Consider the following 23,143-nt stretch of genomic DNA (forward strand, 5'->3'; position numbering starts at 1 on the left):
GTTGGTGTCTTGTTTTTATTTTTTATTTTTTTATTGTTTTTTTCCAACAACTTTGTTATCCACAGATTGCCTTACTCCCTTCCCAAGCTCACTCAGGAATAGGTTGAGCTGGACCAGTATGTGCACTTGTGGCTGTGAAACTCCACCTCCCTCTGCTGTCAACAGTAACCAGGTATTAGCTTCTTTTTCTTTCAGTAGTTATACCTACTTGGGGGATTATTGCCTCCTTTCCCCTGACAGATTTTCTTCCCTGAGAAAGGTGGGAGACACTGTCAAGGGTCTTTTAGAAATCCAAGTAGAATGCAAGGAAATATCTGCTGGCTAAATCCTTCAAAGAACTCCAGCAGTGATCTGCAAGGTCTAACCTTCTTTTGCCATGCTCATCCTCCTCTGTGAATGCATTACGGGCTCTTGGCTCCAATGTTGGCAGATAACTGGAGCTCTGCAAGGGAACAAAACCCATGGGAGGGAAACACAAAGCTTTTTAAGAAACAGTTTGAGAGGACTGAGCTGATAATTTAGACGCAACCCCAGTTATTTCATGAAGATCAATGGCTAACTATTAGACAAAATGGCTAATGATTAGGTATAATAATAATAATCTCATTAAATAAATAATAAATGCTTTGAGTCTGCAAGCACCTAATCACAGGAATTTTATCTTCTGCTTTCCGTGATTCTTCTCGGATGTGCAGCTGTCAGACTGTTCCTGTTAACTGGACTTTGAAACCTCTAAGTGCTCTGCTGTCAACACGACTTCTGTTGTGTCTGTAAGTTCACAGAGTGACCGATCTTTCACAGACTTATATTTTAAAATATTTCTCATTTAGTTTTTGCCACCTTTATGTATACATGCTGAGTGGTAAAATGCAAATTTAGAAGGCCTGGTATGAGGATCATTCATACCTGGTGTAATGGTATTTTTTACATGGAAAGGGCCATTATCCTAATTAAGCTGGCCCATTTTGAGGGGCGGGTGTATTCATGTGTGCATACACATACAGTCGAATGCATTAAATGCACATAGATCTATTCATATGTATTACACACACATAGCTACATTTAATGCGTCCAGACTGTGTGTATATCATACTTTTTGTGCAGAGAGACCTAACGCAAAGGGTCAGCACACTGCGATGGCTATCACTCCCGTTTTGCACACAGAGAAGACTGCACTGGATAAATTATTCACCAAAAAGCATCAGCCAGCCTCGCCACGGGCACGATTTACACCGGCAAAGCGCTTTTGATACGGATCGCGTGAGAGACACGGCACAAAAGATGGCTGCATTGCAGCGGACCGAGGAGCATTACTCCAGGATGAAGGCAGGAAGCAAAAATAGCCTTGCCACGCCGCTATCGCAGAAAGTTTCTAAAGCGGGAATGTGAATTCCCTGCCCTGCATGCACGCAGCCTGTGGCCGCTCAGCTCCACGCCCCAGCCCCAGCTCAGCTCAGCACCAGCTCAGCACCAGCCCCAGCTCAGCCCCTGCCCAGCGCCGCCCCTCTCCTCGCTGCTGCCAGGATGAGCGCACGGCAGAGGGCTGGCCGTCGCTTGCAAGGGAGCTGGAGCGAAAGGGAAGGGGCAGAAAATGGAGCGGCAGTAATGTCCTGAAGGTAAAGCTATGCTCAGTTGTTGTTGTCTTTTTTTTTTTTCTTTTTTTTTTTTTTTTCCTCTCCTCCCCGAGACTGCCTCTTGCATGTTTTTTTTCGAGCAGAGGGAAGGAGACTCACTGAGATGGCGTCACTTTTTAAAAGTTTGCAGATTTTGCTGATTTTTTTTTGTTTGTTTTCCTTTTTTTTTTTTTTTTTTCTTCTTTAAGGGAGGGTTGTACTATTTGTAATGCAACTGTGCGATGTGGCCAAGATCTAAATATACGGCTGCAAAAACAACCCCTGAGATAGCAACACCGATAGCAGAGGCTATTGTTTAACTTTCTGGATTCCGATTAAATCCTGAAATGTTAAATATTTATTTAATGCGTATGGAGATGGGGAATTCTCGCTAGCTACACTAATGGAGTCAGAGCAGGCAGCGAGGTTTTTTGCCTACCCCCCCTCCCAAATCTAAATGGGGACTTCCAGATCTATGAGCAGGGACTTTGTGCCAATGCACAGACTGGAATATGAACTTTAAAGGACAAAACGGTTTAGCTTTGTTTTAGGAGTTTGATTTCAGTTAGTTAAGCAAACTATCGCATTTTTTCCCGTTTCTCCAGCTCAATCCAAACATAACATTCCACAGGCTAAAATCTGGTACAAAATAAAACCTACTTAGTAGCAGCTGGAGTTATATTCACAGTCTAAAAATGATCTGAAAGCGCCTCGAGAATCCTAAATGTCAGGACTGCTAACGCTCCCACCGTGGCCTATGTACCGCTGCAATCCTCTGAAGTGGTTACCTGGCCAAGAGTCGGGAACAGACGATAAGAAGCCAGCAGACAGAGAGCCAAGGAGACACTAAAAGCTAAAGAACAGGGTTCGTCATGATGTTACATTGCAGCAGTTAGCTTTCTTAAATGTTAATACATTCTCCCTAGGAGATGCTTCTTGGCTCAGTGTTTGTTGTTTGTTTTTTTCTCTGTACTATTTTGTACATTGTCACGAGTACATAAGATCAGTTTAGAGTATGAAGGCTCTCTAAATTTTGGCTGGAGTTTCAATGAACTCACAGGGAAGGCGGGTGTGGGGTGATAAACTTCAGGCTCTGCGAGTTCACATCTCACTCAAGCATTTCACTCAAAAAGAGCACTGTCCTGGAGTCAAAGTATAGTTAAAGTTATAGTTTGTCCAGAGAAGGGCAACGAAGCTGGTGGAGTCACCACCCCTGGACGTCTTTAAAAGACGTTTAGATGTAGAGTGATATGGTTCAGTGGAGGACTGGTTAGTGTTAGGCCTGAGGTTGGACTAGGTGATCTTGGAGGTCTCTTCCAACCTAGATGATTCTGTGATTCTGGCGTTCCCAAGCTGTGGTGAATTGTAATTAGGGTTATGAACTATTTTAGTGGCAGTGCCTCACATGGGGCCCATCTCAGCAGTTGGAGCAAAAGGTTTATGACCTTCTAATTTTTCCTTTACCATGTGAAGGTGTTTGGATAATAAGAGTAATGCCAACATTTCAGATTTGCAAAAAAACGTAAGCAAGATTGAAAATATATCCTTTGCCTTTTGATTTTCCTCCTTGTATTTCCTTTCCAAACATATGTCAAAGGGCAGTGCTTAAAGAGTGGAAGAAAACCCAGCAGTGATAAAAGCCTGAATGAAAAATAACACTTGACTATTACTATGAGAAACTAGAGATTTCCTCATCTTATTGGCTTCTCCCACAAGCTTTAATTTCTGTTTCGGAAAATGATCCAGTTCCCCTTCCTCTTTTTTTTTTTTTTTTAACTTCTGTGGGAATAGCTTTATTGTGAACAGAAGCAAATAACTTGCAACACGCTGTCCCAAACTGCACCATACTACGCCCCATAACACTTTTATTTTATGATAGGTATTATTATGCTTGTATATGCAGATCTTGATACTGCAGAGGAAATTATTAAAGCCAACTATTTGGTCATGAGGGTTGAAAAAAAAAGTTGTTTCCCAAAGTGTGCCACAAAATTTAAATACGAGTTGTAAAGGCCCGGTGTGGTGTAACTTGAGGACTTCAGTGGAAGTACACCTAATGCACCCAGGAGAAGGTCAAGTCCTGTCAGCTCCGCCATGGGAAAGCTTTGGTAGTCTGCATTGCCGTCACTAATTGGTCTGTGTTGTGAAATCCTCGGGTGATAACGTGCTGTTAGAAAGTTGTCTTATGAGTAATTAAGCTTAGGTCTAGCTATTATAACCTGATTTGTTACTCATACACTAGAGTCATCGGCGGTGTTTTCTCTCAAGATGCAGATAAAGCTCAATGTCCTCTGCGCTGGTCTAAGCCAAAAGTGCCTGCATAATGACTGGAGAGATTTTAGCTATAGGTAGGTTCAGGCACATGTGGCGGGAAGCATTATCATTAATATAAGAGGTACAATTACTGTAGCAGATCACTTGTATTTCAAATTGTTCCTTTTTCCTTTCCTTTCTTTTATGTAGAGGGAGTGATGTGGGATGTGTACCTTTCTTCAATTAAAGTTGAAAATACTGATTTTACTCTTTTTTTTTTTTTTTTTTAAATCTCTCTTTGAGAGTGTTTCTGTTTATTGTATCCAAGCTTCTCCATAGAGTGGGTGTAACCAGGAGAAGAATTTGGCCCATAATGCGAGCTAAATTTTCAGCGCTTCCACTATTTAGAGCTCTGCTGTGTTAAAAATAGCTTCCCTGTGGTTTTGGCCATGGAGCCACAAATACAACTTTTCAGTGCAGAGTTATTGTGGATGTTGGTCCCAACTATTGCTACAAGAAATGGAATTCCAGCTCACGACTGTGTCAACAGATGGTTGTATTGAATGTGAGGTTGTGCGTTAGATCTCGCTGTCCCAAACAGAGAATGCGGCCCACCCAAATGCCAGTCACGTTCAAAGGGAGCATGCTTCCAAGGATTTGGCCTTGGGAATGAAAAGCCCTGGGAAGAATTGCGTCCATGCTGGCAATAAATGGGAAGAACGTGCACAAAAGGCTCCAAGGGTGGCTACCGGTGCAGGATGTTAAACAGGTGCTGGGGAAGTGAGTAAATCTTTAAGAAGAAAACAACACAACTTTATTCGTGAGCAATTTTGAACATAGTTTACACAAAAGAAAAAAGCTCATAGTGACCTGTGACGTATCTTCCTGCTGCCTGCAGGTTTTGGATGTGGTTGCTACAGCCAGCTTTCAGGAGGTGGGGGCTACCTTCCCTCTGAGCTTAGCAGTGGGTGACAGACTCCAGAAAGTGTTCTTGTAATGGGAGGTCATGTTCTGGAAATGGTTGAAAATCACCGATTTAGAAGAATGCCAGCGAGAGTACTGTACGGCCATGCAGTGCTGAAGCAATATCGAATGCAAGCCGGGAGGTAGTCTAGAAAACCAGCACCAGTGGAGGAATATTCAAAGGAACTGTGCCATTTAAAATTCTTTTATTTATTGTTTCCTCCGTGAAGCAGTGTATTACTTCACGTTAATCAGCTGGGGCTTTTTTTTTTTTTTTTTTTCCATTCCTCCAGGAAGGTTCCACCTCCTGTTCTGCGAAGCAGATCCAATTTAGCAGTACTTTGCCCTGACCAGATGCTATGCACAAGTTTCAGTGGTCGAGGGTTCACACTCTGATATGGACTTTGCAACAGGCCTCAGAGTTCTCTTCTCCTATTCATTACTTACGCGTTTACTCTTCCTGCATTGTCCTCTCACCCTTCTTAGGACTTTGTCTTTTTTGTCTGTTCTTTTGACATTTACTGGTTGGATTGCGTGTTTGGTTTTGCACCTTTAGTTGACTCTCAAATCTGTTAAACGAGATATACCACCCCTAATATATTTACATTTTTCTTCTCTGGAGCGTGAAAAGACAATGTTGATTTAAGCTAATAAAACCTTTACACAACATCTTTAGTTCAAACATCTTTGTAGCAGCACTCAGCAAAAGCCAGCAGCTTTAAGTTTTCTTGGAAGTATACCTTTAGCTCGTCTTTCCCTCCCCTGACCTAGAACTTCATGTTGAGGTCCTATATCTGTATCTTCAGGAAACAAGAGTAATCCTTCTCTCCCCTTCTCTGTGTGAGTTGGGCAATGTAAGATTTCCAGAAGCGTGGCAGTAACAATAACAGGGAACTCAATGGCTGGGAGCCAGCGAGGGTAAGTTCACAGTAATCCACCCCACCAAAGGCCTTGCAGATAAACAGTTCTAATACGTTTCCTCCAGATACTAAGCAATTTTTTTCATTTGGATTTAACTTTCTTGCATGTGTGATGTCATGTACACAACATTTGTGTTGGTTTCTTGTTGTGAGGCAGCCGCTTACCATCCACTGTGCCTGTTCTCAGCGTGCTGTAAATTGCGGGGCTATTTAAGAGGACCAAATGGCCTCCCTTTCCACTGGCTGAACTCTGCTCAGACATAACCCTCTTTTTCTGCCTCAAAAATATACGTAAAGGTATGTATAGTATGTTAGCCCCTCCTTAGCCTTTCCCACCCTGAAAATTTTCGAATAGGGATGGCATGTTCCCCTCTCCAAAAAAAAAAAATTCCTTTCACGGTATTTCCCCCTTCCCCCATTTCTTCTCAGCTGACAGCTGTGAGAGTCTAACTTTCAGGAGCTATCCTATCTGTTTCCCCTGATTCTGTTTTGAAGCTGGATTTTGTTTAAATATCCAAGTCATCTTTCACACCACAGGATTTTATTTTTTTTTGACATAATTTTAAAGTGGCCTTGAAAATACTTAATGTGAGTAGAGATGTGGTAACTCTCTCTCTCTCTCTCTCTCTCTCTCTATGTATATATATATATTTATATCCTTTTTATCCTATTATTTTGCCTTTTTTATTTTTTTTGTTATTATTTTTTAATAAAAACCTCCCCCAGCAATTTAGAAAGTTGATAGGGAATTAAGTTGAACAATGTAGTCATTTTAGAAGTCACAGGAAGGCCAAAGTTTCATAATAAAGCTTTTTTGTTGTTGTTGTTTGAATTATAAGGAAATAGTTAAAAAAAAAAAAAAAATCTAATTTTCACACCATTCATTTCTAACCAAACAAAAAAATCTCAGTAAGAAACGTAGAGATCGTATTCAAAATCTAGTGAGAAAATCAAAATAACGTAATTTAAGATACTTGCTGAACTTCATAGTTGCTTCTCAACCATGCAAGGCCTGATACGAAGCGGTAATTTTTCTGTTGATCGTTTTGTACTTTGATCAGACTGTAAGGTTATAGCTAGTCCAACACAAACATGCACAGCAGCTCAGGTTTTATGAGAAGACAATCTTCTGTCTTCACTGGTATTAGACTGCGTGCAAAGGAATGTGAAACAGGTAGTTGTACTTTACTTGACTTTACAAGGCCGGAGCAAATGTATGAACGCGTGCAGTTGTCTCTGCAGAATCTGAGCACACTATTATAATTGAAATGTTTAAGTAGAAAGTTAGCTAGTTGTTTTTCCTTAGATTATCAGAGTTACATGTCTGTATTTTGAAAAATGTACATTTGCCAATGCTAGAAGAGGACGGATGGATTCATGAGTAATGAAATGAATGAATTTCCCAAATTCATGTAGTCACATGATTTCCAGAAACTATGTGCAGGATGCCTCAAGTCTACTTGCTGCAACCCTTTTTTTGAGCTTTGTATGTTATTAGAGTACACCAACTTCTGTTGACTATATACAACTTTGTATGTAGTCGACAGAAGTGTATGTGGTGCTAATTTTATTGTGACCTTAAGCATAAACAGACTTGAATCATTAGATAGCAAATGTAATTTACTTTATCCTTTACTCTGTCCCATTGACTAGAAGCAGGTAACTTGTCTTCTGCAGTTGGTCATTGGCCATTTAACATCAGACGAAGAATTAGTCTGTGACAAAATGACAAAACAGAAGAAAACTATTTTTCAGCTGGTAGATTATTATTACTCTACTCCAAAATAGTCTGTATATTGTGCTTAAGAATCACTGCTTTCTGAGGAGTGGTGTGTTGTGAGCAGACATGCCTAACTTGCCTGTATTTTTAAACTGGGAACTTTGCACAACTTATTGGAAAACTTGGAGTTTTCCCATGAGCTTGCATGCACACCTGCAGAGCTCCTCATAAAACTATAAAACCTCTGCAGGAGGAAGCACATCAGAGCTGTCTCGTAGCTTCACTTGACAACATACAACTGTTTTGTAACTTCTTATTAAGAGAACATTTTGTTTTGTAGAGACATGATGGCTGGCACATGAACAACACCTCAAACGCTGCTGCCAATTTGTTGTTTGTTACTTGGTTTATTAATTAAGTTACACAAAAGATTTGGAAAAAGACCAACAGCCTTTTTTTTTTTTTTTTTTTTTTTTGGTCCCATATTTTGGACTGCCTGGCCAAAGTAGAACAATTGCTGGTGCAGAGATACACAGAAGTCCCCAAAGGCAGTTAGGGCGGTTAGCTCTGTGTTTGACTGAATTATACCAAAGCCATGCACCTTCACTGTTTGTCATGAACTTTAGTAGGGATATCCTTCCTGTGGGTCTATTAATTGACCTCTGTATAGATCTGATCAGAGTACACTGGTGCTAAAAACTTCTGTTTATATCAAAAGTCACGTGGTTTTCAGACAGGAAAAAAAAACAAAAAAAAAAAAACAAACCTCTTCACAGTTCAAACTTATTTCAAATTGAATCCAGTTTGTCTCACTGGATATTTGCCCTATTTCTATAAACTTTACCTCACTTGTCTTCTTTTTTTTTTTTTTTTTTTCCTGCAGTTAATTTACACAAAGAAGGGGTTTCATGTTCTTTCTTTCTGACTTAATTATATAAAATATAATGTGTATATACATATATGTATATAAAATTCCTTTACATTTGCTAGTTTATAGGTTGTTTGTTGTTTTTTTTTTTGAAGGAAGAATTTTAATAGCAAGATTCAGTAGGCATACCAGAAGCCATGGCTACACCAGGTTTTCAGTGGCTCAGAACTGGTGTAGTTACACGTCCTGAAACAGAAATACAGATTTGTATGTAAAGAATGGTTTTGCCAAGTATATCTTTCCCATATGCTATTTTTGCCAGAGGAAGTAACTTTTCTCTAGAACTTTCTGTAGTGGATCAGGCAACCATTCAGCTAAGTTCAGCAGTGTGTCTGAAGAGGCCTCAGGTAGGCCTCGGGCACCTTTGGGTTATGAAGTAGTCTTCCTGTAGGAAAAAGTTTCCTCTTAAAATCATTTTGAGGACTGAAATGCGAAAATACTTTCCCCTCATTGTGGATATTTTCATTAAGAATATAAAGCTAAGTTTCTCCGTGCCATCAGTTTGGGCCTCGCCAGTGCTCAGTGGTGAGCAGTGCCACCCGCTCAGGAGCTGGGCCAGCAGCACCAGGCTTGGTTAGGCCTTCATGGAGGCCTCTCAAGTATCTCATCTCTCACAAGGGAAACAAGACTTTGCCAGTTCTTCCTTACAATGAGAAGCTTTAACAACACCTTTTTATTGTTGAATTTAATGGAATATGCGAGTTCTTCAGGTATGGCTGAAATGTTGGCTTTTAGAGTTGCTGATGTCTGTTGCCAGTTGAGGGGAATTTCAAATATGGAAATGTTGTAACTTCAAGTCATGGTGCTGAACTTGTTTCTTTAATTTATCCTTGTATTCACTGATTTACATAGTTAATAATGACAAGAAATGAACAATTAGGTTGCAGCATGCTTGATGAAGGTCAGGCATTGTTGTGGCTTCTTGGAGGTGGCATTGGCCAAGCACCTCTCTGAAATGAGCTTCTCTGCCTTCCAACAAGTGGACGTGAGGAAGTGGTGGCTACTTCCATGTCACGCAGCAAGGGCATTTTGTCTCACTGGGTATTTTCCTAATTTCTACAAACCTTACCACAGGTGTTTTTTTTTTTTTTTTTTTTTTAAGAAGGTGGTTTAATTACATAAAATATAGTATATATGTATATATATATTTTTTATTTTGCCTGTTTCTAGTTTTTTTCTTTTTTTTCTTTTTTTTTTTTGAAGAAGAAGAGTTTTAATAGCAATATTCAGTAGGCATACCAGAAGCCATGGCTACACCAGGTTTTCAATGGCTCAGAACTGGTGTAGTTACACGTCATGAAACAGAAATACAGATTTGTATGTAAAGAATGGTTTTGCCAAGTATATCCTTCCCATATGCTATTTTTGCCAGAGGAAGTAACTTTTCTCTAGAAACTTCTGTACTGGATCACACAACCATTCAGCTAAGTTCAGCAGCGTGTCTGAAAAGGCCTCAGGTAGGCCTCAGGCACCTTTGGGTTATGAAGTAGTCTTTCTGTAGAAAAAGCTTCCTCTTAAAATCATTTTGAGGACTAAGCGTGAAATATTTTCCCCTCATTGTGGATATTTTCATTGAGAATATAAAGCTAAGTTTCTCCATGCCATCAGTTTGGGCCTCGCCAGTGCTCAGTGGTGAGCAGTGCCACCCGCTCAGGAGCTGGGTCAGCAGCACCAGGCTTGGTTAGGCCTTCATGGAGGCCTCTCAAGTATCTCATCTCTCACAAGCAAAACAAGACTTTGCCAGTTCTTCCTTATAATAAGAGACTTTAACAACATCTTTTTATTGTTGAATTAATGGAAGTATGCGAGTTCTTCAGATATGGCTGAAATGTTGGCTTTTAGAGTTACTTATGTCTGTTCCCTGTTGAGGGGAATTTCAAATATGGAAATGTAGTAACTTCTAGTCACGGTGCTGAACACGATTCTTCATTAATTTACCTTCATATTCACTGATTTACATAGTTAATAATGACAAGAACAATTAGGCTGTAGAGTGCTTGATGAAGGTCAGGCATTGTGGCTTCTTGGAGGGGGCATTGGCCAAGCACCTCTCTGAAATGAGCTTCTGTGCCTTCCAACAAGTGGCCGTGAGGAAGTGGTGGTCATTTCCATTTATTTCCATGTCACGCAGTGAGGATGGTTGTGTGAAAAGTAGGTGTTTGTCCTGCACAGGTGTTACACCCAGCATGAAGATTCTCATGCATATGGGCCCTTGCAGAATTTTCCTAATATCGCTGTCCCTGAGGGCGTTTGAAGAAAGGTTGGTGACATTGGTAGTAGGGTGAAGGCTGGACCGGATGATCTTGAAGGTCTTTTCCAACCTTAATGATTCTGTGATTGTAATATCGCTAACATTTTCCTGAAACTTCAGTCGTTTTTTTGGCGATCTGTGATCTAGCCGCCTGAAGGACCTCAGCACTGGGCATAAAACCCAGTGCCAGAAAACATCCGCCAAATGCCCTACGCCAAATGGTGGGCTGGCAGCAGGAGGCAGGCAGGGCCGGTGGCTGTCCCCCAGCTGGGACCGAGCAGGCACTGGGTGGCTGTGCCCGGTGGAAGCCATGGGCACGTCCCAGCGCAGTGAGGTAGCGCGGGCCAACATGGAGCTCGAGCAGAGCTTTTTATGCCTCCATCTTGTGGCAGGCTACGTTTGAGTCGATACACACGGCCATCTCTTTTCTTCTTCTTCTTATTTTTTTAATCTTTTTGGCTCTATTTCGTTTTTATTTCTGTTCTTAAAGCGACTACCCCGAGCCACGCCACCCTCCGAGCGCCCTTTCCGCCGCTCTCCCCTCAGCGCTCCCGCCCCTGCCCCTTCCCGCCGCTTCCTCCCGGCTGCGCGCACGCGCGGCCACCGCCAGCCCGCGCGCTCCCGCCCCCTTCTCCCCCCCCCCCCCCCCCTTCCCCTCCCCGCGGGGCTCCCCCCGCCCCTCCGCGCACATCCGGGTCCCGGCGCTGGCCCCGCCGGCCCCGCCGCCGCCGCCGCCGCCGTCCCCTCGCGTCGTGGTGGGAGCGGGCGGCCCAAGGCCCAGGCCCAGCCACCGCCACCGCTGCCGCCTGCCCTCAGGGGGACGCCCGCCGCGGCGGGGAGGCCGCCCGAGCTCCGTGCCGTGGTGGGTGAGGGCGGCCCGGGGGCCGGGGGAGGCGCCATCGGGGGGTGGGGGGGGCTGTGAGGCGGCGGAGGGGGGGCTGGAGGAGGGGGGTGGGGGGGGTGAGAGCCGCGGGCCCAAAGTTTGTGCCCTCCTCTTTGGAAGTTTTTGTCCTCCTTTGGGGAAGTTTTGTCCCCTTTTGGGAAGTTTGTGCTCTTCTCTGAGAGGTTTTGCCCCTCTCGGGAAGTTTGTGCCCCGTTGGTTGAGGACGGGACCCTCCCCACAGGGCCGCTGGGGGGTGTAGGGGGGTGAAGGAGCAGCCCCAGTAACCCCACTCAGCCCCCGACCCACGCTTCGTGCTGAGCACGGAGCTGCCTCAGTGCTAATGAAAGGATCGCTTTTTCCCCCCTTTTTTGAAGCTGAGCAGCTCCGCTCTTACATTGTCAAAGGCCTGAGCAAGGGAAGGAGGAGAGGGATAACTGCCCGTGTCCCCAGCGCTGGTGAAGCGGCGCCTTCTGGCTCGGGCTCCCTCGGCCTCGGCAGCCTTCCCCCGGCACTGACAGCTGCCTGACAACAGATGGGCCGCGGAATTGATTCCGAGGGGCAATTTTTGCTTTCTGTGGGTTGTAAACTTAATAGAGGAAATATGGTCTTGCGGTTAAAGCACAAGACTGGGGATCAAGTGATCCGCGTTCTCTTCCAGAAGTGTAGTTTTTGATGTGACTTGAAGCAAACTGAGCGAAGGTGTTTCTTAGGAAAATGAGGAAGAACTGATTTCCCAAAGGTTCAGTAACAGGCCTTGAAGCTTGTGGTGGAATCTATGGGTTTACAGGATTTATTCAGTGAGTGACGTGGGCTCCCTGCTTTAACGCAGCCTCTGAGGAATAACTGTCAAAGTTTGCATTAGCCTGTGAGTTTTGTCTCGTCATGGGAAATTAGATTGTCAGTGTGTGATGGCTTTAGATGAAATCTCTTGCTGGTTTTCATTCCTTCGTTAATTTCAGGTAATTTATCTGTCATGTGTGGCTTTAAAATCCTGACGACTGAAGCAGGTGTTGTGCAGTGCATGTCCCGATTATGGGAGTTCTGCACGGATTATCTGCCCGATATTCTCATTCCTGATAGTCTGAGAGAATCCCAGTGAAGAGAAGGGGAAAAAAATGGTACATACATTTCTCAGTCACGTGCCCGTGCTCTTCAAAAGCTGTAATGCTTTACGAAATTGGCAGCTGGTGGTAGTGGAAGTTAATAGAAGAAGCAAATAACTTAATTGAAGATGTTTCATAATTAGTATGTTGTAACTTCTGAGTGCTGTGTCTGCGTAGGGTGTTGCTGAATTTAATGTCTTAATCCCTGCTGCTTGATAGTGGTTTAGTCTAACATCTGATATAAAATTTTGTTCATTTGGCCTTGAAAATTGACAGTAAGTGTTTAACGGCATTTATTTTGGAAAACAAAGCTACAGCAAACCTTGTGCTTGCTGAGGTACCTGCCATTGTTAAACTTCTCTTTTCTTTTCAAATACAGAGAAAATACACTTGAGGGGGGAATTTTCTTCCTAAAGAAAACTTTCCTAGTGGAAGCCCAGGAAGAAGGGCAGTTGGCGTAGTGATGAGAACTAAAAGAAGAGGATGAGAGGCTTTCCTTGCATTTCTCTGTCTTGATGACAGAAGATCACAGCAAAAGGGTGTGCAGCGTACAGCTGTAGTGGGTGGTTTTCCTTTGAGGTTTAGAGTTTTAACCTGGGGTAGACCCTGAAGGAATGGTAGCTGTGGACCCTGTACTTGGTTCTTGTTACGAAGTCAGATTCTTCATGTCACAGCTTGAGCAGGTGCTCTCCTTTGCAGTTTCCAGGATGACAGAATGGTATCTGAGTTGGAAGAGATTCCAGCTCTCAAGGTAGAATGTGAATGCTCTGTTAAATGTTGTGTTTCGGTATTTGGTCAAACGGCCTTTGCAAATTATGTTGTGATCTTTAATCTTCCAGAGGACGCTTTTAATTTCAGGAAGATGTTCTATTATATTCTCTTTATAGTTCTCTAAAGAAAGCTCTAAGAACACCTCTGTTGCCCTTAGCTAAACTATGTACCTGCAGACATACTGCTGGGGCAATTCTTTGCAAGACCGTAGTCCTTGCTTTGCTGCCAGTTAAATGCTTCGTGCCGTTTAAAATGCAGGTTTCTTCTAATGTCTATGATAGCTTCGTTAAAATTATTTTTAATGTGTTAATATGCCTTGAAAGATCCCTAGGTCATTTTTTATAGCAACAGGTTTAGTCCGTTCAAGTAAGGAGAGCAGTTCATGCTCAGAATTAAAAGGTGCTTGTGTTAGCTGAGAGCACTTCACATGTTTCATGGCTAACATTGATAAACAACTCATTAAAAGCAAGTTGAGCAGTAATTCAAGACTTTTGCAGTTATCATTAGTCTTGGTGCAAGTTCCTGCGCTGTTCTCTGGAAGCCTTCTCAGCGGTGCTCCTGTGACCACGTTGAAAAGTTTGGCTGGAGCTTCAGCCCGCTTGACCAGGGTGGGTTGGCAAGGTGCAGGACGCCGCCTGCCAAGTCCGTATCCCTCCTGACCTACCACCAAGGTTGCGTCCGCCAGGACTGTCATCCTTGACAGAGGATCTTTGTCAGGACGCTGCTACTGATCCACCAACTATGAGGTAGTGTCTCTGAATTCTGGGTCAGTGCGTGTCACAAACTGACAAATTTAGAATACTTCGCCATTCATTCATTCTGTGCAAGGGGGAAAAAAGGCTTGCTGAATTACTATTGTCAGTGTTCCCTCCAAATCCTGTAGCCTTTGTAAACTTGTCACAGTCTTAATGCAATTCAGTTGGAGTGGAAGCGAATACACACACGTATACATCTTTATTTTTCTTCCCCTCTTTTAAAGCTTTATGAAAGTCTGCGGTCCCTGCTTTCAAGTTACATTTTTTGTTGCCAATTCACGTTTTTAGTGGCAGTATTTTGGGTGTTATTCTTTAATGAAGGCTTTGTGTGTGAGCAGTGAAATTTTTGGAAGGTTTTGTCGAGCTTTTTAATTTCTTAATGTATTTTAGGGCTTTTGGAAAGTAAAAGCATGTCTTCTTTTTTTTTTTTTTTTTTTTTTTTTTTTTTTTTTTTCAGATGGTATTGAGTTCATTTTAAATACCCTTTTGCTTGGCCATGTCCACCAACCTACCAGAGTGGATGCATAAGCTTTTGCTTTCACGTTTAGTGAAATTTAGTGATGCCCTTGTATGTGCTTTTAATCAAGGAACGGCTGGCAACTTGTAGGTATCAGCTGTGGTTAGAGTAGATCCTGAATAACCTTAAAAATATGAGGCAGTTTTAGGGCTGACTTTCAGAAGTGCTGACTACAGTTGATGATGGCATTTCTTAGTGTAATGCTTCTGTTGGAAAATGCCAGTTAGGTGAAATAGGAGTGTGAGAAAATGCACGGTTCTGGTAAAATACTTAAAAGAGAGATTTGGGTTCTAAGGTGGAATTTGCAAGTTTTGGGACTTCTACAAAGCTGAGTAATTAGAGCAGTCGTGGAAACCAGGGCCATGTGAGCACAGGGTTTTTCTGTTTTAGGTGGATGCCTTAAGAAATAGATATATTTTTCAGGCCTGGGAAGGTTTTGCTTTTTTTCCCCTCTGTCTCTCTTCCACAGTATCACACCTAAATTTGAGTTGTACTGTGATGCAAAGCACATTCAAAACTTTCTGTTCTCAGGTCACACTTCTTCCTGAGGTTTTCTTGGCATCAGTTGCCATTTTGAAATGCAGTGGAGTTCTAGTGAACTCCTTCTGGCCGTACCTCATTGGAGAGATAGATCATTATCACTTGTATTATTTTCTTGCAGCAAATTTTTAAAAAACTAAATAAAAACAGGCAACAGGCATCACCTTTGCAGTCTGAGCTATACATACGCCTTTCATGGTACCAGTTCTCCCACGTCCCATTCATTACTTGCATCTTGTGCTTGGCCTCACAGTTTTTGCTATTTCTTTTACCAGTGCTAGTTAAATACTTCTCAGCTGACAGAGTTATATGCTTCAGGTTTTTTTAAAGCTGTGTTAGATGATGTACAGATGTGGAAATGAAAAGAAGTAGTATTGTGTGAGAAAGCCATGTCTGAAGCTGTTAATACAGTTTTTGTTGGGAGAGCAGTCACAGTTAATAAATTTTTGAAGATACCAGACAATTCTTTTCTGTTCTTGTTTACATGTATTATTAATTAGAAAATACTGCCTTACAAGGCATGTTTGAAGCAAAGAACTCTAGTGCAAGTATAAAAGCAGTTATGTTTCACTCAATTAGATGTCTCTTTAGATATGCAAGCCCAGTTCTGATGGAAATACCACAAGTTCCGTGTTGGTATCCTTCCTAAAATCTCCTTTCATCTTTTCCTTACCCCTGAGGGGAGGGGGGAGAAGAGTTAACCAAATGATGGGTGATACTTTTCATTTTTTGTGATAGCTTTTCTGCACAGGAGAATTGAAGAAAAATCTTTTCTGTTCCAAAGCTGTGGCAATAGCAGGGAATGCATAGGCCCTTGAAGTTTGTTGCCCCAGTGTGACTTTAGGATTCATTTTAACTTTGATGTGCATGGAAAAAATATGGAACTCTAATGTGTCTTCTGTATTTGTCCTCAAGAAAAGACTAATGAATGCCATTGCATGGGACCATATGCTGGGCCACAGTGTAAGATGTAGGCTTTGGAAAATTTCCTACATGGAAAATGTAGGCTTTGCAAAACCAAGCACAATCCAGCACAATTCCTGTTCAAGACATTTATAAGGAGAAAAGGATCTTACTAAAACAAAGTGAAATTGATGTGAATCCAAGTGAATAGAAGTTGTAGTTTTAGATAGTTTTAAAAATATGTTGATAGCTGAGCACAATAAACTTATTATAATGTAAGTGGGCTTGGGAGCTTTCTGTACAAACACACGAACTGTTTTAACGTGTCCGTGGAGGCAAAGTACTGAAGCATTTCTAAGTTTGAAGGGGCAGTAAGGTTAGGCACCAGAGCTGACTGCTAAACAGTTTTAACTGGCAAGTCTGAGGCAGTTCTAACGACCTACCAATTGTGTAGCTAGTTATAAGGGGTGGTTTGTTTATATTGTGAAACTGAGTCTCAAAGCAGCTTCTAATCAGGAGCACTTCTGATTGGATCGGGTGCTGCAGGAGGCTTCATTTGCAAACTAGTAAATGAAGCAGCAAAGAACAGCATTTGTACACTTGGAATGCAAGTTCAGTGCTGACAGTAGGAAAGGATGAGGATCATGTAGTTAGTTACTTTATGCTTTTTATTCCTATAGGGTGATGGGCTACTTGGTGAATGGGACTTAAAGTTCACATTTTACAGGTGGAAAATTTGTAGTTTGGAATCAGTAGCAGTAGACTAGAAAAATCTCAGCAGAGGAAGCAAAGCGTAGTTCTGCTGCTTCATGTTTATGATGGTAGATGAGCGATAGTCTATTTTTCCCCTCTTCACAAATGAAAAGTAATTTGTGCATTGTGCTGTTTGTTACCCAAATTGGTTTGTATTTAGCTGGCTTGATGAGGTATTAAGAAGGGGTTCAAACAATGGACTTGTTCACAGGACTAGTTTCCTTCCATTTCTGTAGTCATCAGTAAGACCTCTAAAAGTTCAAATGTCTGCCCCAAAATCTAATTTTGGTGCAGCAATTACTTCTTTGTGTTCACCCATTGAAAGCCCCCTCATTTCACCTCATGCAATGCATCGTTTTTAGTCTATAAAGACTATAGATGTTTTTCTCTATGAGGGTGATGCACTGGTGTACTGAAGTCTTGCCTTGTTACGTGCATGTGTCAGCCCTTGGAAGAAATTGGTTTTAAATATAGTTGATCTGGTGAAGCAGTTCCTAACAGATGCCATGATTAGTTAGAAGCCTTTCAATAATTAGGTGTTGGAATTACATCAAATGCAAGTATAAATGTTCTAAATGTATTCTCAACTCATTCAGAAATTTTAAAATCCTAGAAGAGCTGTAGTTTCCACATGAAAATGTTCTGTTTCTGTACTCGAATTCCTGAACCTACTGCTTTGTGACCTTAAATGGCTTCAAAGAAGGAAATGCTTTTACTCTACAAATAATTTATGAAGCTTCTTAATGCTAGTTTGTTTTCATAATAAAAAGCTGTAAACCTTCAGTATTTTTTGTTCCAGAATGAACTTCCAGAAGGCCTACAATGAGGTTCAGTCAGTGTCTCTTCAACTTCTGAAAGCCTATTGGTACAGGAGTCTGTTGTAGGGTTTCTTTTTTGCCCCCACCGCTCTTGAACAGGTAAAAATACACTTGAGCAAAAGAGTCTAGAAAGCCTCATGGGCAGACAGAACGGATTTACTGTAAATGATATTAATGTTTTCGACTTCAGCAGTCTCATTTTTCATAGTACAAGCATGTATGTGGAAACAGTTTTCTGCTGAAGATGAAACAAATTAGATCAAATTGTTAGGATGCTTCAGGGATACTTGTTTTACTAGGTTTTGCTTTTGTTGACAGGGATTCAGACTTACGTAAAGTTTTGAGAGCTAATTATATTACTTCAAAAAGACTATTTCTGAAATCATTGTTTATGAGACAGTCATTTATCAAAATTCTCTTGACTTGCCCTACAAATACCAGTTATTGTAACAGATTGCTTTAGTAGAACTGTTCCAGCTTTCTTTGCTTGTAGTTGCTTGTTTATTCTAAGAGAATAGTTGTGGGTAAATGTGGGTAAATGACGTTGAAATGATAGACAACCAGTAAAATTTTGTTCCTTGTTGTTCCATGTTACTGTTGTGTTTGAAATACTACAAAAAAAAAACAAAAAACGAAACGCAACGGTAGTAGAATCATACATCAGTAAATCTGATTGCATAGTGTAGATGGGGCAGCTGTCATGGAATAGACCACTAGCAGGAGACGAGCATTTCTTGAAATCTATTTTGAGCTTAACTGTAGGAATTTTTAGTGTATGTTCTGCCTTGATGATGCTTAAGATTCTTTGAAAGCATAGCTGAGAAACAGAAATAAAAGTTTTTAATTGTCTTCTCGCTGGTCTTAAGATTGTAGGTGGGTTCATTTCCTTTTTTAGGGGTGTGAGCAGCTGTTGAAATCTTCCAACTATTGAATGTACCCAGGGCTTGGAAGTAAGTTAATTGTCACCATAAACAGCTTTTACTTTTTAGAACACTAAACTTCTAATCTCAGTAAAAGAATAAATTCAGTCTGTGTTCTTGGCCAAGTTTCTTCCTTTATGTATTTCCTGTTACTTTGAAGGGTGCAGAGGTTCTCGTGTGTAATTGTTCTTGGGAATGAAATTTCTACTGAAGATGCTGCCACATCCTTATGTTGCTTCAGAAAGTTGGTGATATCTTACTGCTTTTTTTCTTTCCTTTTTGCAGTACCTTTGCCTAAGGCCTGCTGAGACAGTGAGAGACATCAGTCTTTTAAATTTCATTTTGTTTTTCATTTTTTTCCCCATTTTTTTCGTAGTATTGAAGAAAAGCTGAAGAATCAAAGCACGACCAGTGGAGTTAAGCTACTGGCTGAAATAAGTGGATTATTTTTCCTGCAAAAATCATTTATAAGATTTTAAACTTTTCATGATAGCCAAGTGTCCTTGGGTCTGTTCCCTGCTTTCCTCACTTTTTGACCTCCCCAGTAGAAAACCTAGAACAATTACACATGGGCCAGTACAAATGTGTTGTCAGGGGGTGCTTGCTGTACCTTTGGCTGGTGATGCTTACTGCTTGCTTTGGTGTAGCCTTCAGCACTTGTCTTGTGGTTGCAATACAAAAATGCAATAAGTTGCGTGGGTTATTGAAAGGCAATTTTTGGTCCTTAATTCTGCTAAAAGAAAGTACCCATCTGTGTCTTTAAACTTGTTTTTAAATGTGTCTAAACGTGTAGGAAAGCCTTATCAGATAACGTTTAATTAGTCAAAGATGGGAGGAGAAAAGATCCACTTGATAAAATGTAGGACTCTAAGAGAACCAACATAGAGGTTTTTAAATCTTCTTCTTATCCCCTTTTTCTCTTAGGTGCAGGTTTGGTGTCCTGAGGTATGTTAGGTGTTTTAATTCGCCATGTTTTATCAAAAGTTGAGAGACAATGTTGTTTGGCAGTCTCTGTAGCAAGAAAGGAAACATCTTTTGTTATTGACATCCTTTCTCTTAGCTCTGCTCTTGCTTTTTGCCAGCTGCTCATTGTCTATACTTGCTTATTTAGTATTCACCAGAGATTTTACAAGTTCTTATCAGTTCTTTGCCACGGCACATCATTTCCTCTTGTCATCCTTACTCCTTAATTTGGGAGGGGAGGCGGTGTTTTAAGGATTTGCATGAGAGCTGGTGAGTGGTAGAAAACCCCGCCATTCATGAGCACCGCGTGAGTTGCACAGCATTGTTCTGCTCCTTCTCCCCTTTCTGGGGCACTTGGTAGTAAAGGTCGCGTTTCTAAGACTTACTGCCATGCCTTCCCCCCTCCTCTTTTCTGGGGAACGGAAAAGATTTCTTTATTTCTTGCCAACAGCTAAAAATATCCAGTGCTTCAAATATTCTTCTTAGAAGATAGAAGGAAGTGCAACATAAAAATAGCCACAGCTGCAAAGATTGCCCACCTTTCTTTATGGCTCGTGAGGGATGGGTTTGGGGATGTCTTAATACTCTTTAAAAAACATGGAACGCCTAATCAGAGCTCAAGAACTAGTAGATGCTTTAGTATTTTCTCCTTTTGATAAACGAAGATCCATTTGAGAAGCTGATTATTTCTCTGGAGTAATGGGTGTGAAGCTGCTGCTTCCACCATGCCTCTTCCTTGTTTCTTGATAGCGAGTTTGTCTTCTTGTGAAGCACCGTGACAGAGACGTAACACAGGTTTTAAAACATGTTTCCCAAATTTGTTTTTGGGAAGAAGCTCATGGATTTAAGGAATGGTTGGACAATATTGGTGACAGAAACTGTGCTGCCTCTTTGGTCCTCTAACTGTCCTTTTTCCCACTAATCAGAAATGCAGCAGCTGGGGCTTTGATCATGTTTTACTTTATTCAGCTGTAGGCAGAGATTCTGATAGTTTTCAGGTTTTGTTCTGAAACAAAATCAGATGCAATGGCTAGGGTTGAAATAGGAATTATTTTAATATCTGCTTTTTTGTTTTGCCTTATTCTTTACTAATTGCCTGTTTACTCATCTTCTTAATAGTGCTAAATTGGAAGAATTGATCATTATTTCTGATGTGAAGACTTCATCACTGGCATCTATGTTCGTTTGTCAGCGTCCAAGAAAGAGCACAGTTCATCAGTGGCAGTAACTGCTTTCAGTTACACTGACATTTGTTTGAAAATAAGAGGAAAAACAACCAAAAAAAGCCCAACAACAACAACAACAAAAAAAAAACCAACAGACAAAACCCAACAAACCTTTTGAAGACTTGTGTCAAATGACGTCAATGGCCAGTTTGTTCTCCTTTACTAGCCCAGCTGTAAAGCGTCTGTTGGGCTGGAAACAAGGAGATGAAGAAGAAAAATGGGCAGAAAAAGCTGTTGATGCCTTGGTAAAAAAGCTGAAAAAGAAAAAGGGTGCTATGGAAGAACTGGAGAAAGCCTTGAGCAGTCCAGGACAGCCCAGCAAGTGTGTTACTATCCCCCGTTCTTTAGATGGACGACTTCAAGTTTCTCACAGAAAAGGCCTTCCCCATGTAATTTACTGTCGTGTTTGGCGTTGGCCTGATCTCCAAAGCCATCATGAGCTGAAGCCATTGGATATTTGTGAATTTCCTTTTGGATCTAAACAGAAGGAAGTCTGCATCAATCCATACCACTATAAGAGGGTGGAGAGCCCAGGTATGTTTGAGCATGGCTGTCTGAAAGCTGGACAAAATCTCCAGGAGCCACTTGTTCTTCGCTTCAGTACTATACAATGAATTAAATCTGGTGTAAGAGGGAGTTTGGAAGAATAATGTTCAAAAGTATAATTTTCCTGTAGGGTTATGGTGAGGTGTGTTGTCCATTCTGTACTGGTTTTCTTGGTGGCAAATCATGCTTTTCCCCCAGCCTGCTACCTTAAATGTTAGTGGTGAAGTCCTTATTTACCATCAAGTAGGAAGGCAGTAATCTAAAGACCTTGTTGTCTTTGAGACACTTGTTTACAAACCTCAGTCTTTGCAAGGAGGTTGGTAGCATTCTTTCAGAGCTTTAATATTTCATCAGTGAGTGACATGAACCCAGGGGATTAAAAAAATTCTGGGATTTGGTGCTCCCCACTTGACTCCCACCAGTAAGCAGCAAAGTTGAACAGAACTAGGAATGATCGAGGTAGGTACCACGTTTGTGGCAGGTTGCAAGTCTGCTGTTAAGACACATTGCCTTGGGAGAAGGTGAGGAGGGAGGACTGTGGTTACGAGTGGGAGAGAAGAATTAGGTTGCTCTGGAAGGTGTGGTGAAAATGCCTTCCGTTGTTCCACGAAATGGTTGCATCTCTGCTGCAACTGATTGTTGTGCTCAAGGGCTCTACTCTAGCCCTTGAATTCCAGACTTCAGTCAGCACTCTTGAATTTAAAAGTTCAAACTCCAATTTAGCAATAGTTGTCTACTGTATTACAGATTGTCTTCAGCAAAAATGTCTGAATGTAGCTATATAGTTCGACTGTAGTGATGTTGTCTGGATTTCTGTCTGTACTGCTTTGATTGTGCACAGATACAGTGGGTTTTGCACTTCCAAATCAGTACTTCGTTACACACTGCATGTGAACTCTTTTTAATAATAATTAAAAAAATGGCTTCTTGTTGCATGAAATATAAGTGTACTTCAGCTCTGTCTTCTGCAAGGGTAAAGTTTCAGTCCGTGATAAAGTGTAATTTAAAAATGAAGGAGAGAGGATGTGGTGTTGTCATGACAGATGAATCCTCTTCTCTCCACACATACCGGTATTGAAATTTTCATGGCGAGCACGTGGTTTATATCCTTTTCCTTCTATTTCAGTTTTTAATCAAAGTTTCTCTGTGTTTTGTTTGCTTGCTTTTTCAGTTCTACCTCCAGTGTTAGTGCCTAGACATAGTGAATTCAATCCACAGCACAGCCTACTAGTTCAGTTCAGGAACCTAAGCCACAACGAACCACATATGCCACACAATGCGACATTTCCAGACTCTTTCCAGCAACCCAACAGCACTCCATTTTCCATTTCGCCAAACAGTCCCTATCCACCTTCTCCAGCCAGCAGCACTTACCCAAGCTCCCCAGCTAGCTCTGGACCATCTAGTCCGTTTCAGCTACCAGGTAAGTACACATAAGCATAAATGTGGACTTAATGAAAGTAATGGAAAGGTTTTATTGCAGTGCTAAAACCTGTTGTGACTTAACTCAGGAATTTGTGGTACTTACAATAAATTGCTTTGTTGCTTGCATGTTTTAATCTTGGATTCATTGCTGATTAGAGTTGTTTTATCTTTCCAAATATTCTTTGTCACAGATACCATAGTAGTGAGTTATTTTGCACAGCTTCAATGTAGAATAACTGACATGCTTTAGAAGAATGTCAAGCATTGAAAAGAAAGCTGGTGCAACAGGCTTATCAAAAAGGTGTTTTCAATGTCTTTCTGTGAATGAGAACACTTAAGTGTGGTATTTAACTGGAAAAAAATGGAACAAAT

The 23,143-nt window shown here is 41.4% G+C and overlaps 1 protein-coding gene across 3 annotated transcripts in view; it reads left to right on the forward strand.

Moving 5' to 3' along the window:
- The first annotated feature begins 1,350 nt into the window (after window positions 1-1,350).
- The window catches only part of SMAD5 (SMAD family member 5), a 29,546-nt gene continuing 7,753 nt past the window's right edge, over window positions 1,351-23,143 (forward strand). Inside the window, exons 1-3 of one of the 3 annotated variants that reach the window (XM_068698608.1) lie at window positions 1,351-1,616; window positions 20,694-21,334; window positions 22,518-22,769. In XM_068698608.1, the coding sequence (XP_068554709.1) occupies window positions 20,932-21,334; window positions 22,518-22,769 (655 nt within the window). In that variant the 5' untranslated portion in view covers window positions 1,351-1,616; window positions 20,694-20,931. Of the gene's footprint in view, window positions 1,617-11,330; window positions 11,511-17,767; window positions 17,791-20,693; window positions 21,335-22,517; window positions 22,770-23,143 lie in introns of those variants that run through there. The other 2 variants (XM_068698610.1, XM_068698611.1) reach the window with 2 other exon arrangements.

The sequence above is a fragment of the Anas acuta genome, chromosome 14 (genome assembly GCF_963932015.1).
Source record: "Anas acuta chromosome 14, bAnaAcu1.1, whole genome shotgun sequence".
NCBI classification, from domain to species: Eukaryota; Metazoa; Chordata; class Aves; order Anseriformes; family Anatidae; genus Anas; species Anas acuta.